Here is a 16,931-nt window from a genome sequence, read left to right on the forward strand (position 1 = left end):
ACTGGGAAGAGGTAACTATGGGGAGGAAGTGGGAGGGGAGCTGTTGCATTGTAGTAAACTGTGGTCAATGACATGAGACAAAGTATATGTGAACTGTTGTGTGGAAAGTGAATTTGCTCTGTAAATCTTCACCCAAATCACAATAAAAAAGAAAAGAAAAGAGGCTATCTCTTCTCCCTTTGAGGGGTTTTGGTCCTTTGTTGAAGATCAGCTGTCCATATGGATGGGTCTATTTCTGGGTTCTGTTCCACTGGTTTATTTGTCTATCACTGTACCAATACCATGCTGTTTTGACTACTGTGACTGTGAAGTAGGTTTTAAGATCTGGGAGCATGAGAACTCCCACTTTATTCTTCTTCTTCAGTAGTGCTCTGCTTATTTGAGGTCTCTTTCCTTTCCATATGAAGTTACTAATTGGTTTTTCCATGTCCTTAAAAAAGTTATGCTGAGTGAAATAAATCAGTTGCAGAAGGACAAATATTTTATGAGCCCATTACTGTAAAAAGTCAAGGAAGGGTTTACTTAGGGAAAGGAACTCACTTTGTAGACTATTGGAGGTGAGAGGGAAGGGAAGGAGATAATTTTGGACTAGTTGGGGGCCACATGCTGAGTTGGGTAAAGGGAGGGATGGTGTGGAAAGAGTCTGTGACCAGCATAATAACATTGGGGAAAGGGAGGACACTGAATTGTGCACATAAGATATAGACAACAGAGGCTAATACCAGTGTATCCATGATACTGCATTATCATTAACACCAAACACCAGGCTACAGATAAACACATAGACAACTGAAATCATCAGATGAGTGTCAGTGAACAGGATTATACTCTAGACCCAAGACAGATTCAGCTGAGGCTAATCTTGCACAGATACTAGTGATACAAAATACCTGCAATCGTTACAGAAGCAACAGAAGACATAGAGCAATCCCTCATAAATAGCTAGACACTGTGGGAGAGAGATCCCACTGAATCTGCTGACTCAGAATGATAGTATTGGGGAACACCAGACTCAGTTGGCACAACAAAGTACATAAAAATCTTGTTCCACAACCCACTTTGGTGTGTAGCAACTGGGGTCTTAAAAGCTTTCAAGTGACCATTTAGGATGCAGCTAATGGTCTCTTGTAGTTGGAAGCAAAAAAGAGTGAAAAAAAACCAAGGGCATTTGGAAATAATCAGCCCTAGGACACAATGTACCTCAAGACCAGAAGAATGAGATGGTGCCTGGCTACCAATGCCAACCACTTGGGAGGGGATCAAAACTGGAGATCCTGGACAGAGTAGGAGGAAAAATGTGGAACAAAATCCAAAAACACAATGTTGTTGGGTTGTTGTTATGTGCTGTCGAGTCGGACCTGACTCATAACGACCCCTACTTGGGTTTCCAAGGTAGTATCACTACGGAAATAGATTGCCCCATCTTCCTTTCGAGGAGTGGCTGGTGGGTATGAACCACCAGCCTTCTGGTTAGCAGCCAAGTGTCTTAGCCACTATGCTACCAGAACTCCCCAAAACACAATAATGACCAGAATTACTGGTTGGATGGAGTCTGGTGGGACCCCTCAAGGATATGGCCCTGGGATGCACTTCAGGCCTGGGATAAAACTCACTCCCAAGGGCTGGCTCTCAGCCCAGTAGTAAATAAGACTTACATGCAGAACTCTCAACCCAGGGTGATGCACCCGCCTACTCTACAGAGATACCTCCCTTGGAACAGTTGGCTACGGGGCACCAGAGGGGCAACACTCACACACAGGAAAAGCAGGACACACAGGCGCATAACTAACAAGGGCACAGAGTGGGGAGGGTTACTGGGAAGGGAGGGAAGGGGAGTGGGTTAGGGTTGGGGATGGTAGTTGGGGAGTGAAACCAAATGTACATGAAATGTTGAATATAACACAGATTCTGCTCTGTAAATCTGCACCTAAAGCACAATATAAATAAATAAATAAAAATAGAAAACAAAATGTAAAATAACTGGGTGGGGGGAAAGATGCTTGGGATATTTCATCTAGAATATCTACCTAGAAGTATTGGGAGTCTTTTTTTTTTCCCCCATAGGTTGTCTAGACACTATATTGCCAGAAGTAGAAGTAATGCTTTATACTTAGAAAAATATATGTATTTTCTTTCTCTTCTATCATTACTCCATTTCAAAAGTCCTTCCTCTTTCATAAGGTGCTAAATAATTATGGAAATTTCTTTTAGTTTAGTTATAGCTTGTTGTTGTGTGCTGTCGAGTCAGACCCAATTCATAGCGACTCCTCCTTGGGTTTCTGAGGCAGTATCACTATGGAAGTAGATTGCCCCGTCTTCCTTCCAAGGAGTGGCTGGTGGGTTTGAACCGCCAGCCTTCTGATTAGCAGTCAAGTGCTTTAGGCAACATAATTAATCTGCTTTAAATAATATGTTTAGCCATATAATTATTTTGAAGTTACTCACTAGTACTTAAAGGGCATTCTAGGCAAAGGTAATAGAGAAACAGTGAAAGGAAACTTTTATTTACCCTTTCATTACTGAATTATTTTCTGCTTTGAATTAATTGTTGATACCATGTGTTTTCAGAAATGGAAGGCATGGTGAAATCAAGGATAAAATATAAATTTTCTGAAGTAATATGGATTTTGATACCATTATATGGGACACATATGTCCCAAGTGGACTCTAGTTGTAGGATTTATGGGGTGAGGCCTATTTCTTCATATTCACACAGTTATACAGTTCCTTGCCTGGCAGCAGCATATACTTTACAACTGGGGTAGCAGTTCCCCAAGAAACCTTAGAGGCGAAAATATTGGTGGGTGATATATGCCCCATAGGTATGAAAGGTTAAAGTTTTATCTATTTTATATTCACTCATTTTAATACTTATAACAACCTTTTGGGACAGGAGTTATTTTGATTTTATGAATGATGTAATTGACACTCAAAGAGGTTAAGTAATTCACTGAGGGTCACAAAGTTAATGAGCAGCAGAACCAAGATTTGAAATCTTTTGATCTTTCCAGTCACTCGTGCAATTTACCACTAATGCTGAACTTCGTTATTCAGGGCTTTTATTTGCTTATTCCTTAGGTCTGTATTAGATTTACACATAGAAATTACTGAGAGGCAATGGAAGTAGAAAGAAGGACTTCACTGTAACATCGTCAGAATAAAAGTTTGATTAGCATCAGAGAGGAGGACCCAGGACCAGACTAGATATGTTCACATACAGTATGCCAAAAACCATAGAGGGAATTGAGGCAGCAGATGATTTGTATCAAATTAAGGAAGAAAATCACATTTATAGAATGTTGTACTATGATATGCTATACACTAAGACAGGTGGAGATGTTTTATTTAGGTTCTTTCATTTAAGCTTCACCACGTGGCATTCTTTAGTTGGAGGCCTTCACGTTCAGAGTTAGGATTCCAGTTCTTTAGAAAATTGGTGAGCACTTTTTAAGAATGACTTTTTTTTCCCCCTGATTATGACATTCATAAGTGTTGCTAAAACGGCAAGAAGGCCACATGTTCCGACCTCCTCTAACCCTACAAGAGGAGGACAGGATTACCAGCAGTAACCCAAGGCCTATTCCTGCCAGGCCAGACATGCTGCCTCCCTCCAGCCCTTTCACAAACTGTTTCTCCCAAAGCACCCACCACCACTCTCCTGGGTTCGATAATTCGCTGCAGTGGCCACACAGAGCTCACAGATTATGAGGTTTATTAGGGGAGCACCAGGCTACAATTCGAGTTCAGGAAAAACGCTCAGTCTCTCTCCCAGCCCACTGTCTCTCAGCCAAGTCTCTCACAGTCTCTCCCCCAGCAGTGCGTGTCCCTCGGTGTCTCACTCAGCAATGCGTGTCTCTTGCGTCTCTTTCCCAGCAGCACATGTCTCTTTCTGGGGTGCGTGTCTCTTTCAGCAGCACGTCTTCCTCAACCAGCAGTCAGAGAGTTCTGCCTCTAGGAGGCCTCCTTTTCAGAACTCTAAGCACCTGAGAGAGAGAGTGGGACCCTCCCAGAACATTGTTTTGTGCCACTCCCAACAGAAATACTCCAGGTGGACAACTTCAGCAATCAGGAGCTCCTCAGTTGCTCACAGAAAATCCCACCTTGGAGTTTACAAAGACTTATGGGTAGAAAAGCCACACTAAGTAATTTACTACACTGCAAGTGTTTATTGAGAAAATTTCACAAAAGTCTAAAGAAGGTGATGATATCAACTATAATCTACCAACCAGAGGTCAGCACTTTTAATAAGTATGCATAGGTTTGTGTAATTCTTTTATACACAGCTGTTATCATTCTACACATATTATTTTGTATCTTAACTCTTTTCAAGCAGCATTTCATGAACATTTTCCTGTTGCTCTAAATATTCTTTTAAAAAATTTGATTTTAGCAGATAATATGTGTGCATATTCTGAAGGCCCTAGGCTTATAATGAAAAACAGCAGTCCCCTGCCTCACCTCTAAATTCTGTATCCCAGGGGTAATTAATTTGAACTCTTTTAGCTACTAATTCTGGAATTTGCCTTTATATTTCTAAATAATATCTGTTCTGGACGATATCTTCTGACTGCCAGTTAAGGAAGTTGAGGATTCCATGGTAGTTCTCTTCATCCTGTTCATCTAATATTGTTATATCACAGGTTTTTGTTGTCATAACCATAAATATTGTTCATTGAGCCAAGAGTTATACTATGATTAAACTTCCTTTCCTTGTGCAACAGTTTTTTTTAAAACCTTGAAATTAATAATAGCTTCATTTAATGCTTAGTGTTTTCTGAATTTATCAGTTCTCAGAGATTCCAGCAGATATGGAAGTCCCCTAATGTTCTTTTCACTATGTGTCAGACAATCCATGAGCTCCATTTTCTTCTGGAGAATTCCTTTCTGGAAGCAACCCCTCCACCCCACCTGAGCCCCTCTTCTCCTGCACCTTGCCCCATTCTTTATTTGCTGTCTAGGCCAACCTCATAACTATCTTCATCTCTCTCACTGAATCTCACTTTTTCTTTCTTTTTCAGTTTGGTATGGTTTATCTTTCAATAGCTTACTAGGAAAGGTATATAGAATTGAGTTTTTAATACCTCTTGTATTGGTTATTTATTGCTTTGTAACAAATTAGTAGCTTAAAACATTTATTAATTTCAAGTGTCTATGGTTTGGAATTTGGGAGCAACTCAATTGGGTGGTTCTGACTCAGGGAATCACATGAAGTTGCTGTCAAGATGTCAACTGAGGATGCAGCTTTGTGAAGAGTTGTAGGGGCTGAAGAATTTGCTTCCAGGGTGACTCATCACAAGCCTGGCAAGTTGCTGCTGGTTGTTGAATGGAAGCCTCAGTTCTTCCCCACATGGGCCTCTCTGCAGGCTACTTGAGTGCCCCATTTCCTGGTTGCGGGCTTCCCCTAAAGTGATACTTCTGTCTTTAAAGTATAGCTCTTAGTTGACTCCAAATCAATTCTGATTCATGGCGACCCCATGTGTGGAGAGTAGTACTGCTCCATAGGATTTTCAAGGCTGTGACCTTTCAGAACCACCTACCTTTTGGCTAGTAGTTGAGTACTTAACTGTTTGTGCCATCTTTACAATATTTAGAGATGCCTTCAAAGTTTGAAACGTTTCAGTCCCATTTTGTGGCTTAAAAAAAAAATTATTGATTAGTGATTTATTTTAGAATTTCTGCTTGGCCCAGGACAAATTTATCAATAAAAAAGGAAAGAGAATATACTAGTTAAACTTTCCTGTTCTTAAAAGCAAAAGGCTTATCACTCCAGCTCTGAATTTAGAGTCATCTTTGGTTGGAGAATCTGGCTATCTTTATAGCTGCCACAGTATCATGACCTTCGTGGACCCTGCTCTCCTTTTTTCTCTAATATAACATATTCTGATTCTTTTAGCACCATGTATGTAGGTTGGAATAGTACGAAAGACTTTAACAAAGACAAAGTGGCAGTCAAAAGAAAGTAAACATAGAAGGTAGCAGAAAGTAAGCATATGAAATATCATATGAGATAATTTTTCATATGAGCTCTAGTTTTAGTTGTCTTTAGCTTTACTTTCTCTCCAGCCCCTGGCTTGCCTTAAATTGACAAAAGGCATCTTTTCCCTACCACTCAGGAGCACCTTTAAATATGTGTAGACTTCTATATTTCGTACCCCAAAGAGAGGACTTAATGACTGACAATGGTAATGCTGTCTGTGTGGGTGTGACCTATGTCTTCCATAAGACAGTCATATCTAACTACATCCCAGTAGCTTCTACAAACAAGCATGTCCAACTATATGCCACTTGCCTAATATCCTTACTAGAGATAAATACTTAGTGGGTGAGTTGGGACTCCATTATAGGCTTTTTATGTAGCGAAGCTGTACTTATGTATATTTCCCAAAACTGAAAAAGAAAACTTAACTCATTGCCACTGAGTTGTTTCCAACTCATAGTGACCCCCTCCTTGGGTTTCCGAGGCAGTATTTTTACAGAAGTACATTGCCCAGTCTTCCCTGCGAGGAGTGGTTGGTGGGTTTGAACCGCCAGCCTTCTGGTTAGCAGTCAAATGCCTTAGGCACTACGCCACCAGAGCTTCTAAATATGGGATACAGTATTATATAATTAAAAGAAGAGTGGACTAGAAATAATAGACTGGGTTCTAGTTTGATCCACCAGTAAGTAGGCTTGTCTTTTTTAGCAAGTCATTCAATTTTTCTATAGTTTTGTTGAGACATTTAGATATGATTATTCTGTAATTTTATGATTTTGACTATAGTTGAATTATTTTATATATAAAGTATATAATATGAATTATGTGACATATATAATATGAATTATATATATAATGATAGGAGCTCTGGTGGTGGCATAGTGCCTAAGGCATTTGACTGCTAACCAGAAGGCTGGTGGTTCAAACTTACCAACCACTCCTTGGGAGGAAGATTGGAATATTGGGCAATCTACTTCTGTAGTAATACTGTCTTAGAAACCCAAGGAGGGGTCGCTGTGAGTCAGATCTAACTTGACGGCAGTGATTTTTTTTTTTTTTTTTTTCAATATAACCTGAAGAGCTCATTTTCCAACACTACACCAATGTTCCACTGCCATCTATAAGGTTTTCCCTGACCTTTTTTTTTTTTTTTTTTTTTAAATATAATGATAGGGGTTCTGGTGGTGAAGAGGTTAAAGCATTTGGCTGCTAACCAAAAGGTCAGTAGTTCGATTCCATGAGCTATTCCACAGGAGATGAGTCTGCTTCTATAAAGATTAAAGCCTTGGAAACCCTAGGGGGCAGTTCTGTTCTGTCCTGTGTGGTTGCTATGAGTCAGAATCAACTAGATGGCAGTGAGTTTTAGTGGCTTTGCAATGATATGCTCATAGTGTGGGTTTTCCATTATGGAAACAGGTAGGATCTGCTTATGTTTACAGTGGGACATGGGAGCTTGCTATGAATTTTTAATGTAGTAAATATTTGCATCCTTATTTATTACATATAAATTTATATGTTGTTAAATCTATTTAGAATCTATATTTTCTAGTTTTACTTCTTTCATATATTTGACATTTCATTAAAATCTTCAAGTTGCACTAAAAAGAGCAAACAAGTATCATATATTAAACTACATTCAGAGTAAGTTATTTGTACTTTTAATATAGACCAGTTTTTCCTTTCTTCTTATGTGTAATCTTTTTTTTCCCCCCTCCAGAGTGAAAAGCTTTTGTTATATGATACAGTCCAGAGTGAGCTAGAGGAGAAGATAAGAAGGCTTGAAGAAGATAGGCACAGCATTGATATTACCTCAGGTAAGGGGATGATGTGATTTGTGATATTTAATTTGAGTGACACTGAACCTTTGGTTTACTATAGTGTCTCATAATACCTTAGTCTCCTAATGTTAGTAACTATATATAAATTAAGTATATTGTTGAGGGGGAAAAGTGAAAGCTTCTAAAGAATTTAATATGGTTGTGACTATTACTTTGAACTCAACTCACACTGTAAAAAGACAGAAGAAAATGAAGGACATGAAAAGGCACAAAGCAGAAGTGTAACAGAAACTTGTTATAAGAATAGTATTGGAATACAGCTGTGGTATATGTTATTCCCTCTAAGTCTTCAAAAACTGTCATGTGGAAGAAGGAATAAAACCTTTTTCCTCTTTGGCTGCAGACAAGCTAGGACAAATGGATAGAAGTTACAGGGAGGTAACTTTTTGTCTCAGAAAAAGGAAAAACTTTTCACTAGTTAGATTAGACCAATGTGATATTGGCTCTTTCAGGGATATTGTGGTAAGATACTCTACATTGAGTGGAAGGTTTAATAGGATGCCCTGCAGTTCTTGAATATATGTGATTTATCTGTCATAAATTTTATGTCTCTGGTGTAGAGTAGGCATAGTGGAGTCAGGCAAGCTGAGCTCTGACACCAGTGTTCCATCATCTATTAGTTGGTTTCTTCATCTGTCAAATAGAAATAATAAGAATACTTACCTCATAGGTAGCTTTGAGGATTAAGTGAAACAATGCATGTAATATATATGCTTACCAAAGTGCCTGACATATGTTCATCAAATGTTAAATCATTATGCTGCGTGAAGTGCAAGTTGATGTTTGCTTTAACAAAAGGGAGAGGAAAATCCATAAATACATGACCCCCCCCATGAAATTATATATATGTGTATGTGCATAGCTCCTAATAAAGTGTCATTTCAAAGTAAAGAGCCACCATGAAATTATTTAGTTCTTTTTTTTCCCCTTTGATTTCCAGAAATCAGCTAATACTTAGTGTTTTATTTACTTGCCAGAGCTGTGGAATGATGAGCTACAGTCAAGAAAAAAGAGGAAGGATCCTTTCAGTCCTGACAAAAAGAAACCAGTTGTTGTGTCAGATATCCTTTTCTGAATTTTCTGGGTGTTTTTTTTTTCTTTAACGCATCATGCATACCTTTTGTAACTTTTATTAGTACACAATGACTTTATTTGCATAACTGTAGCAAGCAAAAAGTGATTTATAAAACTGAAGGCAGCCATATCTTATATGATTTGGATAAGAGGAATGGGGGAGGAGTAGAAATTTAGTCACAGTCTCAACTTTGAGAATTCAGGTAATTTGTAGCTCACAAAGGCTTTGATATGAAATAGCTATTTAGTATATAGCATGGTTGTCTAATTTTCATGTATACTTTTAGAAATCATGCTGAATGCCTCTGAAGTTGCAGTGTCTTTAAATTAATATGTGCATTTAATCTTGGCATTCCCTACAATACCATCTTCCTCCTCCCTGCCATTCCCACCCCCACCCCAAGCAGTGATTAGGTTGGTGGTATATCTTAACAATCAATCATATGATAGAATTAAGGAAATAAGGCTCATGGCATCTGAAGAACAGGAGTGTATTTATCCTGGTGCTTAGTTTTTTTGAAGAATAATTTGAAGTAAGAATTTAGGATACCAAAGGATTATGTCCATAAACCATTGTTTCATTCTCTGAAAAATGGAACTTTGGAAATATTCAGGGTATAAAATTCTTACAGTTAAATTTACCTTGACTTTTCAACGTCCATATATAGTTTACATGCTACAAGATCTCGATATTCTCGAAGACTGGACAACAATTAGGAAGGTATGCTTGAACAGCAGTGGAAAACAGTATATTTTTATGATAAACTTTTTAAAAACTTATGTTTCTTCACTAATACTGTATATCAAAATGTAATTATTATAAAATTAGTTTATTTTTGCAGTATTCTCTCTAAGGTAGTTATTACAGATAACAGTGGACTACAAGAATATTTTAATAATTAAAGACATGTCAGTAGTTAGGCTGTATTTTTTTCTTTCCTGTAATAATGTACTTAATTTATGCAGAGGGCAGAAAAGTATTTACTTAGGTTGCCCCAAAATAATAATAAACCAACATCCTGTGCCTAGTTTTTAGCTTAGTCCTGACTTTTAAAAATCACTTAAATAAATATTTGTTGAATGAAAGGAAGGCAATATTTGAATGCTTCTATGTGTCATGTTATTATAAAAAAAAAAAAAAAAAAACCAAACCCAAACTCACTGCCATCAAGTCAATTCTGACTCATAGTGACCCCCATTGGGTTTCTGAGGTGGTAAATCTTTATGGAAGTAGATTGCCAAGTTGTCTTTTGCAGAGTGGCTGGTGGGTTTGAACCACCAATATTCTGGTTAGCAGTCAAATGCCTTAGGCATATGCCACCAGACATTCAAAACGTGATAGCATTTTCTGTGCTTATTGGAAAGCAGAAACTTGTTTTCCTTGTTAAATTATTTCATTTTTAGAAACCTCTTAGTGGAGAGTTAGATATTATTTTAGGTATTGATAACACCTACAGGAAAAATTGTTATTCTTATATATACTCTTTATGATCTTGTTGTTGCTAGTTGTCAGTTTGACTGATGGGAACCCCATGTGTTAACAGAGTAGAACTGCTCCATAGAGTTTTTGTGGCTGTGATCTTAACAGAAGCAGAGCATAGTACCTAAGGCACTTGACTGCTAACCAGGAGGCTGGCGGTTCAAACCCACCTTGGAAGGAAGGTGAGGCAATCTACTTCTGTAGTGATACCACCTCAGAAACCCAAGGAGAGGTCGCTGTGAGTTGGGTCTGACTCCATGGCACATAACAACAACAACATCTTCTGTGGTACCTCTGGGTAGATTCCAACCACCAACCTTTAGGTTCACAGTTGAGCACAAACTTGTTTGTGCCACCCAGATATCTTTATGGTTTTGGGCATTAAAAATTTATCAAGGCAGGTTATATTTCACTGTCTTTGTCATTAAGCTAATCAGGAGTTACATGTATATGTATGTGTGTGTGTGTATATGTGTGTGTGTGTGTGTATACAAATATATGTTGTTGATCTATGAATCTGACAACTTCTTTCTTCATTTTTTTTTTGTCAAGGCAATGGCTACACTGGGTCCACACAGAGTGAAAACAGAACGTAAGTCATATAGTCTGAATTAAAAAATCTTCTCTATGGAAATTTTTGAATCAGAGTTGTTAAGTCATGTATATACTAGCTACTTCTTCCATCAATAGTTTGATTTCATCTATGGACACTGTACCTGAAAATACGAGGAATTCTTATGGAGTCTTACACTTCATGTAAAAGTTACAAAATTTCTTCTTTCACTGTTTCAGTTATATTACTATTGTTAATAATGGATCAGCAATTCAAAAAATATTCATTTAGTGTTCTTCATGGGCCAGTAATCCGCTAGGAAAGCTGGTTGGAATCCATGGATTGGCTTCAGGGAATCTGTGAACTCTTAGAAATTGTATGCAGAATTTCTTCTGTGCATGCATTTTTCTGAAGAAAGAGATAACAGTGCTGGAGTGGAATCCATTGAAGAAACTTGCCCACCCCTAAGATTTTCTAAGATTTACTAAGGTATGCTTCAGTAAAATTCATATCAAGCTATAGTTTCTTGATATTTTTAAAAGGTCTATAACCATTGCCAAAGTAGTGATGGATGTTATTGTCTAGGTTGAATTTCTCTGTTTTTGCCTTCTTTCACTATAGATATTTCCTAACCCATCTATGAACAATGAAGCTAAGTTTTTAATAAAACATATTTTAAATGAATTTCTAGTCATATTTCAACAGATAGAGTAATTTATAGGTGATCTCTCCATTTAACTTTATTTCATGTCAGGAAATTTCAGCAATATTGTATTAAAGCACTTCCATTGGGAAATTAACTGGAAGAACAACTTCCTAAATCTCTAGAGCATTGGTTCTTAACATTTTTGAGGGGGTCCTGGATTCCTCTGAGAGTACAAATACCCTATTTTATTGGTCTCCTCCATTATCTTTAGCATTGCATCATATTTGCACTTACCACAATACATACTCCTTTATTTATTATTTGTCTGTCCTAACAAAGGCCAGACCAAAGCTTCACAAAGGCCTGAACCACGTATTTTAGTTACAGTTTTATTCCCAGCACCCAGTTTCTTATGTATAGAAGTACTCAGAAAATATTTGTTGAATGAATGTATGAATGAAAACGTGTTGAATACTTTTTACCTACTGGGCATTATTTTAGGCTCTGGGGATACAATAGTGAAAGAACTGGACTTCTTGGAACCTCCTTGGGGGAGACAGAATAATATATGTAAATAAATAATTAACAAGATAATTACAGATTCTAATAATTACTATGAAGGGAATATAAGGTTGAGGTAAAGATTAACTGAGACATGGCTAGGGTGGTTGGGGGAAGAACTTTGAAGAAGTGACAGTGACTTTTGAATGATGAAAATAAACTTAGTTTATAGTATGCTTTTCACAATGTACTACCTTAAAGAACTCTTTTCTTCCCCCCTGCATGAGTTTATCTCACTCAATGTCAAATCATATTTAAAATTAAAAAATGGAAGTCCTACTTAAGACAACTCCCTTTTTAGAAACAAACGCCTAGGGAAGTCTTGGAATCTACATTAAACACTGTGTCAGAGTTTAGGGGAGGAAACTATGGGAAATATAACTTTCAGTGGAATTATGGTTGTTGAAATTTTAAATCCTACTTAAAATTGATACTAATAATTGATACTATACTCACTTGCCCAGTTAATTGATGATTTGATGTTCATTACTTAGTTTTGTTTAGTGGTATATTAAAAACTTAGTGAATTATATAAAAAAATATAGAAGACAGAATTCTCTTGTTTTTATTTCATTTTAGGTTTATTATCTAAAAATTATATATATGTTTTTTGCATGTAAGCATGGATTAATGTTAATTCTTGATGTTATGACTCTCTTGTTCTTCTGACAATGTTTTATTAATGTAACAGTTTTTGAACTGATCCCTTTAGCACCTGTGAAACTAGAAAAACATCTGCACAGTGCTAGGTCTGAAGAAGGAAGACTGTATTATGATGGTGAATGGTACATACGTGGACAAACAATATGTATCGATAAGAAAGATGAATGTCCTACCAGGTAAAAAGCCTTTATCATTTCAGTGTTGCTCAGTATCATCAGGAGCAGATTGCTCAGCAAAGTAAGCCAGGGCGTACTTGTGCATACTTACTAATGTGAGTTTCACCACATCTTTGGTGGGGCGAGATTGCTCACTGCAGATTAATAAGTAAGCAAAAGTAAGCTTGTGCTTATGGGTGTTTCATCCCTCTCAGGGATTGAAAATTTTCAAAGAGGCTTTGATTCTGTAGGAAGGTGCTGTGGGATTGGCAGAGAGACAGAAGCAGAATCTTTGATGTGGCGAAAAAATGTGAAATTATTTGCTATACATTAGTAAGTAAACACAAGTAAGCCTGTGCTTACCTTGCTTATTGGGTAATCCAACACTGAGTATTATAGTTTACAATATTGTCAATAAATACTGCTTCATAGTGTGTTCACAATGTGTCATTGGTTGCCTAAGGATCCTTTTTTCACTTGAGATACCATTTGATTAACATGCAAATGCACCAGCATTAACATTAATAAACCAGAATTACATATTAAGTTGAGGAACACAAGCATGAACACAAGTGAAAATATTGCAATTATTTAGCCAGCAAAGTGATCCTGCTTGTTAATTCTTATAATAGATGGCTTGTTACCACCAAACATTTTGGATCTGTTACAGTATTTTCCAGTAGTACATCAGACAGTGTTTCACTACTATTCATAAGGTTTTCACTGGCCACTTCTTTGAGAAGTGGATGGCTCCTTCCTTCTGCCCAGTCTGTCTTAGTCTAGAAGCTCCACTGAATTCTGTCCACCATAGGTGACCCTGCTGGTACTTGAAATAACCAGTGGCATGGCCTCTACAACACACAAGCCACCATGGTATGACAAACTGACAGATGAGTGGATAAAAAGTAATTTCTGATTAGAGTGGGACAGAAAAGGAAAATTAATGTGAAAACCTTAAGAGTAACAGTATTTAAACTATAACTTGAAAACTGAAGATTGCTTTAAAAGTCTCAAATATTTGTTTAGGCTTAAATAAAATTTATATATTCATTCATATAGCCTTCTAAGTTTTATTTGCTTATGGGCTTTGGAAAATATTAATCACTGATTTTGTTCCTTTGGTAGTTTAAGATCCAATTCTCAGAGTTAGTAACTTTCTATAGTAAGAAAATATTCTAGAAATTTGTGATATATCCCCCCCAAAAAATCCAAAGTCACTGCCATGAAGTTGATTCAACTCATAGCGACCCCTCCTTGAGTTTCTGAGGTGGTATCTCTATGGAAGTAGATTGTCCAGTTTTCCTTCTGTGGAGTGACTGGTGGGTTTGAACCACCAGCCTTCTGGTTAGTGGTCAAATGCCTTAGGCACTACATCATCAGAGCTCCCTAGTGGTATATAAGTTTTCAAAAGAAGCTCTGGTGACACTGTGGTTAAGGCATTAGGCTGCTAACCAAATGTTGGTGGTTTGAACCCACCAGCTACTCCGTGGGAGAAAGATGAGGCAGCCTCCTTCTGTATGATTTACAGCCTTTGAAACCCTGTGCGGGTCGCTCTGAGTTGGAATCAACTCGATGGCAGTGGGTTTTAAAGCATTTGGATTTAGGCTGGAATAATCATTTTCCAAATACAGGGGTTTTAATCAGATTGCAATTTCATCTTTAAATGTTTATGCTAACCAGGAACATTGTATATAATAATGTTTTCCATAGACGCCCTTTGAGCTTGGCTGTATATGATACCCCTGGATTCTTCTCTTTATTATTTTTTACTTTTGAAACATTTTAGTACTACTTAGCATAGAAGACGTTATAAAGCAAGATGAAATAGCATAAAGAATATTAAATACAAAGTGATTTTTAAAAATATTCATATGTAAAATTCAGTTGTGTCAAAAAAATTAATACAAATAGCATAGATGGTAGAGGGATTGGGGTTTGGGCTGATAAGGGTTGGAGGCATTATACTGTTTAAGTAGGTGTTTTCAGCTCTTTTCTGCCTTTTTTGGGGAGGTTAAGGAGTTGGGGAGATGGCGTAGGAACAATGTACATTTTTAATAGTTCTAATAGAGAGTAAATTTTGCCAACTCTATTAAGAAAAGGAAGGAGATTATCTCTTAATTGTTAGAGAATGTGATTTTGCTGACAGCATGCTTTACTGACAGTACAGCATTCTGGTATTTGACAGTTACATATATGAATCTACTGTTGTAGCCCAGCTATTTATTACTTTTTCTTTTTTGTAGTTAGTACTGTACTCTAAAATGAGTGGAGGGGGCATGTTGTAATTCATTCATTAATTTTTTTTTTCTCTCTCCCCCCGCCCTTTTTAGTGCTGTAATTACAACAATTAACCATGATGAAGTTTGGTTTAAGAGGCCTGATGGAAGCAAATCTAAGCTTTACATTTCACAGCTACAAAAAGGAAAATACTCAATTAAACATTCGTAATCATGATTTAAGTGTTATCTAAATTTACCTTATTAGTATTACCAAGTGTGATGTGCCACAGGGGTAAAAAAATATATTGAATAATTTAGTATTCTCATCGAATCATAAGAGGATATGTATTTGTAGGTAGTACTCTAAGTAGCCTCATATTGATATGTTATTAAAGGAAACAGTAATAAAAGTTTAATCGTGATTGCTTATTTGGCTCTTAGGTCCAATGACCAATAGATATATGTGGTAGAGGTTTCCTACTAAATTGTTTTCTTTTTTTTTGAAGTATGAAAATTTGTGTTATATTTAGTGAACTTTGTTGCTAAATGGCTACAAGTATCAGCAAGTTAAAAAATTTCCATATCTTTGTTACTCATTGCGTGTTTGTAAATAAGCCTGATGAAATGTTTCCTAAAAATGGTTTGTACTAGTACATTAGTGTTAAATCAGAAATGAAATTTAAACATATATGTTTGAGTATGTATATATGGCATCATCAGCTTATTTAGAACTGATGGTCTTACTTTACATTCTTGTTTTACCCAAAATTAAGCTATTGGGTTTGAAAGCTAAAAGGAGCACTTTTGTAGACTAGCAGATTTCCCTCTCCTCTCTTTGATTGTATGGTGGTGACCCATTTTTACAAATTATAATGTTAATTAGTAAAATTAGTATCAAGTAATAATATACTTCTACCTGTTTTTCTTGTAAACCTTTAGAGGGCAGATATTTATACCTGGTATTTATGATGCAGTATATAAATAGTGGACAGTAACTGACAGTATTGTGTGCTTGCTGTACATGTCTGATCTTTTGGAACAGATTTTTAGTAAGCATTTTCCCGAGGTAAAGCTAGGTCCTTATTCTAATTTTATTCCTAGGGCAAAATAGACAGGGATAACTTCCTTGAATCTATTCCCAAATTAACATTTTTATCTTCAGTGTTTTTAACTTTAAGGCCATTTGGTGCAATTTGGGAAGTGTTGGCCTCCCTTACTTTAGCCACATTCAAATTAACTTTCAAAGCCTCAGGAACAGTTAAAAGAGTCAAAACCCTCAATATGGCAGCACAATTTGATGGCTGTAAAATATATTTAGGGTATAACCAAAACACGTATTCCTGGTGGTCTTGTGCACTTTAATTTTTGTTATAGTGACACTTAAGAGGATGAGGAAGAAATGTAGTTATTAACACTTAAGGCAGGAATATCAGCATTATTCCTTTTTTTTTAAAAAAAGCTCTTTTACCTCTGCAAACATTTTCCTGTGCAGATCACTACTTCACAGTTGCCAAATTTTAAAATATTTGACTTCTGAAATTCATTATCAGCAAAGTAATGTTACTTCGTTCTATTTTTAATTAACTTTAGCAAATGTATATAATGTCATTATCCAATAGTATTTGATAGTACTTATGTATACAATGTTTGATAAGCATTTTTAATAAGATTTGTATTATAAAATTTAGTATATAATAAAAAGATGTGTTTGAGTGTCATTTATAGTATCTTGAATTACTTATGCATATTTAGTTCTTTATTATTTATA

At 36.5% G+C, this 16,931-nt stretch overlaps 1 protein-coding gene across 1 annotated transcript in view; it reads left to right on the top strand.

The window, feature by feature from the left end:
* Nucleotides 1-15,392, top strand: part of BRMS1L (BRMS1 like transcriptional repressor) — a 55,634-nt gene extending 40,242 nt beyond the window's left edge. Inside the window, exons 5-10 of the mRNA XM_007938558.2 lie at nucleotides 7,692-7,788; nucleotides 8,790-8,873; nucleotides 9,543-9,607; nucleotides 10,919-10,958; nucleotides 12,839-12,965; nucleotides 15,275-15,392. Coding sequence (XP_007936749.1) covers nucleotides 7,692-7,788; nucleotides 8,790-8,873; nucleotides 9,543-9,607; nucleotides 10,919-10,958; nucleotides 12,839-12,965; nucleotides 15,275-15,392 — 531 coding nt within the window. The remainder of the gene's footprint in view (nucleotides 1-7,691; nucleotides 7,789-8,789; nucleotides 8,874-9,542; nucleotides 9,608-10,918; nucleotides 10,959-12,838; nucleotides 12,966-15,274) is intronic.
* The last annotated feature ends 1,539 nt before the right edge of the window (nucleotides 15,393-16,931 follow it).

The sequence above is a fragment of the Orycteropus afer genome, unplaced genomic scaffold (assembly GCF_000298275.1).
Source record: "Orycteropus afer afer isolate SDZICR_OR568_19922 unplaced genomic scaffold, OryAfe1.0 scaffold00051, whole genome shotgun sequence".
NCBI classification, from domain to species: domain Eukaryota; kingdom Metazoa; phylum Chordata; class Mammalia; order Tubulidentata; family Orycteropodidae; genus Orycteropus; species Orycteropus afer.